Here is an 11225-nt window from a genome sequence, read left to right on the forward strand (position 1 = left end):
TTATAGAGTGCTCTGTAGGTTTGAATGTAACTGGTGTAGTTTTAGAAGCATTGTGTTTGCAGCCTGTGAAGGTTAGCAGTAAAGAATGCAGTAAAGCTACACATTAACTTGGGGATGTTGCCCATCCTTCAGTTGTTTCTGGAGCTAACAGCTGTTAGACTCCTACCTTACCACCTCCAAAAAGCCCAAGCACTGCAAGAACTGCAGTGTTTAAACATGCTGTGTTTGAAACTGCAGTGCTAGAAGGATGAAGGTGTCAAAAGACAGCTTTCCACATAGAGAGACAGGCACCTCAATGATTAAACACTGTGCTGAATTCTAAACACTGTTTGTAGACTGCCTTAACTGTGCCAGCTTCAATCTTTGAAGAGGGTTGCACTAAAGTATCACATTGCTTAAAGGAATAATAAATTAATGATTTTTAGTATTTGAAAATTCCATATTCAAGATGAGAAGTTTAACTACGCCTTTAATTTAGTGGTTATAAGATTCTCTGCTCATATTGCTCAAGAACATTTGTTTAGGATGACTTCCTTTAACTTTTTTTTTTTTTTCCTTTTTATCATTCAAGGTGAATGAATTTCTAGTGCAAAGAAATAAGTGTTCAAGTACCCTGTAAATACTTTTATAAATTAACCATGTGCCTTTGTTCCTACTGTCATCCCTTTGATCTTTTTATTTTTGGCTATTAAGAACTCTAGATAAGCATCTAGGTCTCAATGATGTTTTATGTTTCAAAGCAATAAGCAGGATCTGTGCTTCAACAGAGATATCAGATACATTAAGAAAATTGTGAGCTAATGTGATATTAAATCTTGTCTTTTCCAAAGATACAGTTGGATTGAAATCTTCATAGTTATTATATCCAGCTTCCTGTGTAATTGCTACAATGCTTTAAAATGCTCCAGCACTGAATTTAATTTATTTCTGGTAAGTCTCAACTCAGCTGCATAAAACCCCATTTAATTCCTAAGGCTGATTTCCATTTTCAGTTATATATGTTTAAAACTGCTGTTTTTTTCATAAACACTGAATTGGAGCTCTCTCAAGTTGGACCAATCCAAGAATCCTGTGTAGTCTGTGCAAATGTGGTAATCAGAAAATTTTCCAAGTGGATCAATAATAAGTCATCTACATATGAAAGGAAGTTTCTCATTCATTATATTTCTAGAATAATGAAATTTTCTAGTCCTGTTTTCACACTAACATATTTATTGGTTTTCATGCAGAGAATGTATAGCTTAAAAATGTTAAAATTATGTAAAACAATTTAAAATGTGAAAATGTTTTTGCTGTTATATTTCAAAGCAGAGGAAGTAATAAGGGTTGAAGTGACAAAAAATTGCATAAAGTCTGTTCCTCCAGGTCTTTGGAAGAAGTTTTAGTGACTCAATCTGAACTGCAGATTTGTTTAGTTTTGTTAGCAATTAACATTTGTGAAATAAAAGGGAATTTGAATGAGAATAAGCTTGACTGTGTGTTTGTCAGTTTGCTGAAATAAACAGATTTGCTGAAGTGAACAGAGAGAAAGGAAAAAGTTTAGCTGGGATATTTAAATTTGCTTATGTACTTTGGATTAGATTGAAAACTAATTCTTACTAGTTGAATAAAATCCCATTTGCAAACTTTGACAGAATTACAGTAATTTAAAATCCTGATGTTGACAACCTGTGTCTTGCATATTGTTTTTAACTGCCTGAGTCCAAAGCATGCACTGTAATGCATGGAGGCAGTAGTGAGTTGCAACACTGCACCTTGACCAGAGCAAATTCAGTTTTGAACAGGCTGAGTTGTTTTGAAGAGTTGGTGCCAGAGCTCTGTTAAAATTTGGAGGATGGTGCTTACCACATAAATATGCTGTGGGTAAATCTCAAACTAGGATTTTGCATCTAAATGATGATTGCATTATGGGCATATCTCCTTTTCTTTCCTTTGACACCTGCCTCACAGACCAGGGCTAGTAAGGGAGCTGATAGTTCCCCAATTCCCAGGAACTTTCTTTCCTAATCTAAGCCCCTCTTGTGTCCTAAGTATTTAAACCTTTCACAGCTTCTAGGCCACTTGTACATACCTACTGAAATGAATGCATTTTCATAACTAATTTTTTTAAATTTCATGCATTTCAAAAAAATCAGTGATTTGTGGATTGTAGTATCTGTCCACGTTCACATGTTTCACTGCTTCCAAAAATGACAAGTTCTTATTGCCAGAGCACATGAAACATGAGAGAAAGAGGTTACTGGTAAAGCCCTTACACCTATACTGAGGTGTCAGCATAAGAGGGAGTCTAAATAAAAGGGATGTATCTAAACTCCAGTTATAATAGGCAGATGCATGACAGAGCTGGTAAATCAAAAACACCCTGTGCTACCTGCTCCCCTCCTGGAGGGGCAGGGCTCTTACATTCAACCAGAACAGCATGGCCTAGGTACAGCAAAGTGCCTCGAACACCCAATATATCTGTTTCAGCAGACAGCTCCAGTCTCTCAAATGACATTAACCCTGCACAACGGAGGCACTAGTCAAAAGGCAGTGTCCTTTTGGGGTATATAAAACACAAAAAACAGAAATTAAAAGGATGAAGTGAAGATGGAATTTTAAAAAATATATTAATTTTATTTCTTCATGGTACAAAAGGAATATTTTCTTCCTCCACCCCAAAGGATTGTCTTGCACAACATCTAAAGTACACACACTATTTTGGACACCGCTTTCTTAGACCTCTTAGCCAACACCAACACTGATCCACCTCCTAAGTGCCTCCTAAAGTGATACATCTAGAGAAGCCAGCTAATCGAAAAGAAATTTACTAGTGAACTAATCCCTGGTGGAACAGACTGAATCATGAAGAAATCGAAGACTGGTCACATTTGCAGAGGTAAACCATGACCAGGAACTCCAATTGAGTAGCTCCATAGCACCTTTATCCACTGCTCATTAACAACACTGCATAATTTGCTACAAGATAGTAGGTGTTCTTGATTTTAAGCAACTAAGAAAACATTTTCTAGTAAGACAAGGACCACAATACTTCAGTTACATTTGTATCAGGATGTCAGAGTTTTGATTGAACACAGAAACAACAGGTTTACTCCAGTGTTGCGCTTCCCCAGAGCCCCCAGGCATTTATGGAGACGTATTTTAAGTCTAAAAATTGTTGAGTTAGGGTCCATGGTCCAGAAGTTTATTATTTGCACCCAGCAAGTTCCAGAAGCAGGTTACAAAGGTATCCTTTAAGGAATCTTCTCTGATGTTAAGACCTGAGAAGCACGGCAGCGAGCCTAAAAATAGGTGGAGAGAGAGGAAAAGAAAATATTGAAATGAACAAAACCAGCACTTTAAAGAGCTTCTTTCAAATCAGTAGTTTAGTAATCTTAACAAGTGTCAGAGGTTGCATTTCCTCTTAATTAAATGGGAGCTTCCAAGACAACACTCTAAACTGATACTTTTAAATACAAATTTATAAAAATTTCTACAGCTCAAACCTCTGAATGTAATTTTGCACTCTGAGTGTTTGTAAGTAACTTACATGCTCATGGTCAGTTATATAGGAAAAAACATTGTAAGAAAATGAAAAGCTTAAAAAGGCTTAATTTGCATGTACAAAGGGCTAAAAACTTCATACAAGACCTAGAAGTTATCCATTGCATCAAGGTGGCATCTATTTATATGCAAAATGGTTTTGGCTTTGATATCCTGGGATTATATAAGCAGAAAACAAGAGAGAAAACATCAAAGAAAGTGAAAAGATGCAAAAAATCCACCATGCAACCATATATGCATACGCATTCAAAGAAGAGATGCAGATGGTCTTAAATTCTTACAAATGTAACCGTTTCCTGAGATACTTACAGCTTTCTCTTCCAAAGAGAGCACCCCATCTACAGTCACTATCTGGTATTGCTTTTCTTTTAGGCTACCCACAAATTTCCGAAGTAGTCTGAGACCAGTTCCATCACTGTTTTGTTTCAGCAGTTTCTGCATTTGCTGGGAAGAACATCCTGGGTCAAACAGTAGCAAACACAAGCTTTTGTTGTTCTTCTCCTCTATTCCAACAACGGTACGACTATGACCTAATATCAAAATAAGAGTATCAGTAGTTTAGAAACACATAAATCCCATTTACTACCTTGTAACACATGACTAATTTTCAGATCAAGGAAGGCATTACTTGAAATTTAATAAGGTAGTTTTAGGAGTACATGTCAAAAGTTGAGACCCCAACATTCAGCTCTTCATCCAAAAAAAATAGAAACTTTAATGTTGATCTTACTAAATAGGAAAATTACAGGAAATAAAATCACGCCTTCAATTCAATGAAGAAAGACTAAAAAATGCTGCTCTGAACTGCAGTACAAATAGAAAGACAAGTCAGAAACCAGCATATTGTGACACTGACCTTGATGTTGCAAGTAGATAGGTGGTTTGGAAGTACACACCACCTTTGCACCACCTTCATTATCTTTAGAATAGTAATGCAAAATCCACTCAAACAAGCGAGGGTGTGTACCCATAGGGCCAGTGGGTTTGTGAAAGTCAATGATTTGGCACCTATAAAACATTGAGAATGAAAGCAATAAAATTTCGAACAGGTTTTTTTACTACTTTCTTATTCTTTAATACAGGAGTAGGGGACACATAATTACGAACCAATGAAACATACTGTCCCAAACTGGAAAATTTATTACATAAGAAAGAAGTGCCCTACCCTGTTCAGTATAATAAGAACTTGTGAAACTTGCAAAAATTAATATTACATTTTTTTGTATGTGATACATGTACACTAGAGAATCCAATTAAAAGCCATAGAAAATAGCTGAAATTTAGTTCTTCTTGAGAAGAAGCTTTCAGAGAAATGAAGTTTTTAATAAATGCTTTAATTTATGCCTATGTGGCATAATTCTGCATCAAGTCTCAATAATAAGCAGCTACTCAGTTTATGTACCTCCTATAAGTAGTTACATGTACCTGTAAGTAGTTGCACAGCTTCATGCTGCTTTAAATCACATTTGTTTACAATCGGTTAAATTTAGTCACTAAGGTGGCTTTGTCATCACACAGTTGGGAATTCTAACCTTTAAAGGTACAGCACTTAAATCAGCAGTTAAAAGTAACAACCACAACAAAAAGCAATATTTACTTTATCCTGAGACTGGTTAGCAGTGAATAAATTTCACATGCTCCTATCCATGCTTTGGAACCATGTAATCTGTTGTTGAAGTGAGATGCCCCTTGAGGATCAAAACCTTCTCTCCAGGCATCTTCAATCATGGACTGAATCTTTGGGATACTAGGAATTAGTGTAGTATCTGGAACAGAAAAGCTTTTGAATTGTTGTTACAGTGACTTCAGCTTCTTTTATAACAGGCAGCTCATGTTACAAAAATGCAACAAAAAAACTAAAGGCAAAATTTCAACCACATCATTTCTAGCCAGTATTCACCTCTGACTCTTTCATGGTAAGTTCCAGTGGTACAATAACCATATTTAAGAGGTATCATTGACCTTGTAAGACTTGCTGTATAAATGAAAAGGCAAAACATCAGTCAGCAGGTTGTCATCCAAGGTACGTGGAACAAACAGCATTTAGTTTAATACCTCTCAGGCAGTCGTTGTAGAAGCTGTTTTGCAACAGTGAGGAAAGGAGCATTTGGAAATTCCTGTAACCACAACCCCAGCCTCTGTCGCCCAAAGATGAGTGGAAGTGATCTACTCCTGCTGAAAGCCACACACGCCTCACATCTTTGCTCTCATTCTGATAGTAGGAGCACAATGCTTCAATGACTCCTAAAGGAAGACAAAATCGCAAGTTTACCTGTAAAATGAAATACTAAACTTACCAGAAGATTCCTTCCCCAACTTGGAACAGATACAGATTAATATAATTTATTTTAAAACTTCATTACATTTAGAGCCCAAATCACAAAAGCAGTGGATTAACGGTCTTTACTTTGATGAATTTATGTACTATGAAGCTTTCAAAACTAAATCCATTTTTTCACTGATGCTACACTGTGATTAAACAGCTTGGACTAAATTATAAACTGTGATAGTCAAAGGAACTAATACAATTATATAGACAAAGTATGTCACCAATAAAGCATTCCTATAGCCCTGCCACCTCCAGTACTACATCATCTTAAAAACATGGCAATACTTATGCATACTATGCAAACCTTTTATTTCCCCCAATTTATTTTTCCGGGAGAAACTAAGAAGGGGGAAGAAACAAAACAAAAAACAAAACCAAACAAAAAACCAAAACCAAAACAAAACAGAACACTGGCAGAAATGGCAGAGAACTTGAGAATTATTGTAAGTATTTTGAAATAATCCTCCTGCAGAATATTCCAAGTTCTCCTTTGTTACATGAAAGAATATGCTTGGGAATGCTCTCTCTAATTCATACATGTAAATCCCAAAAGCCCTTTAATCACCATGCTGTTGTCAAGAGAATTATTCCATAGTCATCACAAATTATTTTCTAAGAACCTCCCTGAAATCTAAATCATTACCAAGAATGAAAACTTGAAACATGTTATTTCCAAGCAATTCATTTGACAGAGGAAATCTTCTTTTACCTGTCAAGAATCAAGTGAAAGTTTTGTAAGCCAGAACCACTAGCAACAGGCTCAAAGACCTTTGGATTGTGGTCTTGGAAAGTAAAGACAAGGGAGCATTTTGAAAGAGACACAGAGACCCATCCAACCTGTGTTGCTGCACCAACTATAAAATGTTTAAAAGAAGAATGTATCCAGTAGATGGTTACTCCTCCCAGTTCTCTCTTGGGCTTTGTAATCAGGTGAACACTGTGCTTGTCTGCAACAGCTTACACAATACAACAATTAGCAGAAACACAAGGCAAAGAGCTGCTGTAAATTTGAACAGCTACACTGGATTTGGAATCAATGAGTACTAAGCAGAAACAAGCACAGAGTCAAGGGAAATCAGCTTGTAATAAGACATTTGCATCTCCTGATACATACAATATATGTATTTGTGTCCTTAACCAGACAACTTGGTTCCAAGTTCCACAGCAATACAAACAAAAAAAAACCAAAAAAAAAACAGCCTGCAAGTTAGAATGCAGCTTAAAAATATACCAAGACTTAATTTCTTTAGGACTATAAAAATTTGGATTTATCTAGAAAATAATGTTTAGAACCAGGACACAACCAACAACAATATGTTGTTTTGTTAGAGACTGGTTTGGTCACTACAATCTAAGATATCTAAAGTACAGTTTTACTTGTGTAATTTCAGCATCTTTACCTGATGTCTTCGTTTTCCCATCATCTATACCAGAAGCCAAACTTTCCATTATGTCAGCTTTTCTCTTATGATATTCAAAGGGGTGCATCCTTCCTCTATCAACTTCTCTTTCCATATTCTTTAGAAATTGCTGCTTGAAGCCACCAGAATTATCCAAGCCATACTGTCTCTGTTAGGGAGGGAATGTGCATGATTTAAATTACATTTTCAGAACTCGTCTTTTGTCTGTGCAGTTTCTCAAAATTCTCAGTAACTTTGAAAAATTGTGAGACATAAAAACTCCAGAATTCCAATTATTTTAGAGCTGAAGACCAAGCATCATTCCTGAACATGAATGTGGGACAAGCCACACCTGGAAGAGCAAACATATCCCTCTGCTCCCTCTTGGCAGAGCCATTGGCACAGAGGCAGTCTGGCAAGGAGGTAGTGAAAGTGGGAAGTGAGTTACTAGGGCTGTTGGATGGGAGACAGAGGGAAGCAGGACCTGGAGCAGGTGATGGTATTCCAGTAAAGGAAAGCCAGGATGCTCAGAGCCTTTGGCACTCTGGCAGGGAATATGCTCCAGGCTGCACTGCAAGGCAGAGCACTAGAGATGGCTGGAGCACAGGCAGCAGGTGTGAGCAGAGCAGCAAGCACAGGGAGCAGCCAGCCCCATCGTGAGCCAGCACCACTCAAAGCTGTAAAGCCAAGTAGCTCAAGGCTGTCATGTCCAGCACTCTGCCAGGATCAGCATTGCCAAGAGACTGAATTTGCTTCCAACCCACCCCTGCACAATTATCTCAACACACACTGTGTGGCTTGCACCGTCTGACCTGGTAAGGCCATTCCAGGACATTACAATTCCAAGATACACAGCCTCTAAAGGCACAACTGGTTTTAAATTTACCATTTAGAATCAAGAGCATACCTGCAGCTTTTTAAATTCTTCCCTCTCTTGCTTCTCTTCTTCCGATCTCTGCCGCTCATCTTCTTCACTCTGGAGTTGCTGAGCCAGCTCTAGATCTCTAATGCTTCCACCTACCCCAGAACAACATTACAAAGTGAGGGGACTCAGTCAGGAGGTTAGTACTGTTTTGAGGGATCATTTGCTTAATTTTTAGAGATTCCTTTCTAAGTAGACAGACATAAACATAATTGGGCATTAATTTTAGGAGGTGCACCCCATATTTTTTTGAGCTACTAGTAACAAATGCTGAACAGGACTGACTGCATTCAGCCTACCAAGACTCACACTCTTGGCTTGGACAAAGTTTATGCAGTTACTGGAGCAATTACTTGGCAAATAATGCACGTACCTGTACCACTGAGAAGACAGCTTTTGTTTACTGTGTTTCACTTCACTGTTATCAGGAAGTCACAGTTCCTTTAATACCACTTATTAGAATCTAGGACCATTGCTACCAGTCTCATAAAGAAGTGACAAAAATCAGAGAAATTAATTGGGAACCTCTTAAGTTTCTGTTAGCCATGTTAAAAAATAAAATTAATTTAGACTTTCTACTTTAATGCTGTGATGAATGGATCAGCAAATTATTTGCAGAAATGAATTGAGAAAAAAAAATTGAAGTTTTTAGAAGCTATAAATTCTCAACTCATCACAGAGGAACATGCCACTGTAAACTCCACTTATGTAAGCCTTTTATGGAGCTAGGAAAACAAATATATGATACTGCTGTCTTTTAAACATTTTTTGCTCTAAGTTTTTCTTTTGGCTAACATGCAGTTCATTTACTTATCAACCATGCATAGACAAAGATTTCTTTATTAGCATAGTAATTAAGTAGAGCACTTGGGCAAGTGATAGAACTTTAGCTATGTTAACTTCATTACACATGTGTACAAGCTCACTTTAAATACAGAAATATTTATTTTAAATTTTATGGAGATTCTACACTAAAACATGCAGATATTTGCAAATGGTTTCAAGTATTATCAAGCCTTCTGAACCCACATACCTTCTGAAAAGTTATGTTCCTCTAAGTGTAAATCCACATGTTCTTCAAGTATCTGAATGTCTGTACAGGTAAGACTACACATAGGACATTCATATAGCTGTTCACCATCTCCTGTGTCTAAAAAAGAAATGCAGTTTCTTGGTTAATGAAATTCCTGTGGCTTTTTGCTAAAATCATCCCCTAACTGATACATAATCTAAGACAAATACACAGTAATGAAGTTTGTGTGTCACTGAAATTCCCCAGTGAAAGGCAGCAAATTCCAAACAGCTGTTACTATCTTCACCACTTAAGAATTTGTATCGAAATACACAAAAATTTTAAGACCTATTTTCCTTCTTTCAATTAAGTTTTGCCCCACTTAACATACAAATAAATATTTGCTATGATAAGATTTATATCAATAACTGCTTAGTCTGAAATATCAAACCATTAATACAAAGATGTGTTCTGCTAACAGAAAAATTTAACATTTATGTAATGACACAGCAGTTGTTGAGATGAAAGAATAAAAAGTGCTGTCATTCTTATTTTGTTGGTTCCCACATCTCCTCAAATAAATGTTCTTTCTGCAGTTTAGGATTATTATTGAGAGTATCACACAGTATAGGCAAAGTTCAAAAGGATTTCTGGAGATCATCTAGTCCCTGGTAGAATGGTCACATTAAATAGGCAAAGTTGCACACAGCTTTTGCCAGTCATTCATTTTCTGACTAATTCCAAGTATAGCCTCTTTACAAACTCCCTTCACAATCTCTCCAGAGGAACGTATTCTAGTGTTTAGCCACTCCCACAGTAAAAACAAGTGTTCTTGCACTTAAATGGCATTCCTCATATTTTGACTTGAGCCCACTGCCTGTTGTTCTGTCACAGAGAACCACAGACAAGTGCCTGATTCCATCTTTACTGCCCTCCTCGAGCCCCTAGATTTTATCTGCACCTTCCTCGGTTCATAAAAGACAGAAGTTGATATTCTGTGTTAGCAGTTTCTGGAAGGTATTTGTCCCAGCTAAACGCTTATGATTGATTGGAGGAAAACTTAGTGGTATAATTATCTAAACTCACCAGAAGCATGTGACACCGTAAAATATAGTTTTCTGAAACGTGTTAAATACATAAAAACCCAAAACATCTTAATACAACTAATTTTAAAGCAGAAACGGGCATGCAGGCAAGTACATTATTCAAGTTCTGCATTATTTGCACACATGGATGTAAAATGTTGTTCGATGCTACGACCTGGAGGTGCGATTGGTGTGTTCTGGGAGGGAGGTGTTAAGAAAAATATTTTAATCATAGATTATGCGGTGTGATTGTCTGCACGGGCACAATTTGCATCCTAACCATCATTTATCTAGTCAGTACATGTAGTTTGTTACATCACAAATGGTACTTTTAGAAGAGTATTGCCCACTAGCAGAAATGCCACCTGCAAGTTGCTGAAATAACTACCAGCGTTCGCCCAGTTGGCCAAAATAAAATTCCGCTCACACCGCAAATAAGCTACAGTATGTAAACACACAACCGCGCGCTTTGCTCTCGCTGCATCCCCCGGCGGCTTCTCCGCTGGCAGCCCCGATCCCGCACAGGTCCCTCCGTCCCTCCCCGCCGCTCACCCGTGCCCGGGGCGCCCAGCAGGTGCCCGTGCCGCGCCCTGACGTGCTCCTGCAGCTCCGGCCCCGCCGCCTCCCCGCAGAGCGGGCACTCGGGCGGCGTCCCGGGCCGGCGGCAGCCCGGCGGGCCCGGCTCCGGCTGGGCCGCCTCCGAGCGCCGCCGGAGCTCGGCGCAGCCCGCGGCGGCGGCGCAGAGCGGGCAGCGGGGCTGGCGGCGGCCCAGGGACGGGCGCTGCGGGTGCCGCCTGGCCGCCGGCTCGGAGGGCAGCGCCTGCCCGCACACGGCGCACAGCACCATGGCGGGACCCCTCACCGCCCGCCCTTCCCTCCTCTTCCCTTCGCGCCCCGCGCTTCCCGCTGGAAGCGCCGCTCCCCGCCCCGGGAC

The 11225-nt window shown here is 38.9% G+C and overlaps 1 protein-coding gene across 1 annotated transcript; it reads right to left on the reverse strand.

Moving 5' to 3' along the window:
* Positions 1-2595: 2595 nt before the first annotated feature.
* ZUP1 (zinc finger containing ubiquitin peptidase 1) lies at positions 2596-11208 on the reverse strand. Its single transcript, XM_079299029.1, has 9 exons — positions 10844-11208; positions 9228-9344; positions 8180-8289; positions 7273-7441; positions 5599-5787; positions 5141-5309; positions 4400-4551; positions 3853-4073; positions 2596-3281 (listed from the first exon to the last, which is right to left on the reverse strand). Exons 1-9 carry the CDS (start codon positions 11136-11138, stop codon positions 3234-3236), a joined length of 1470 nt encoding a protein of 489 aa, XP_079155155.1. The 5' UTR covers positions 11139-11208; the 3' UTR covers positions 2596-3233.
* Positions 11209-11225: the final 17 nt, after the last annotated feature.

The sequence above is a fragment of the Erithacus rubecula genome (genome assembly GCF_903797595.1).
Source record: "Erithacus rubecula genome assembly, chromosome: 2".
NCBI lineage: Eukaryota > Metazoa > Chordata > Aves > Passeriformes > Muscicapidae > Erithacus > Erithacus rubecula.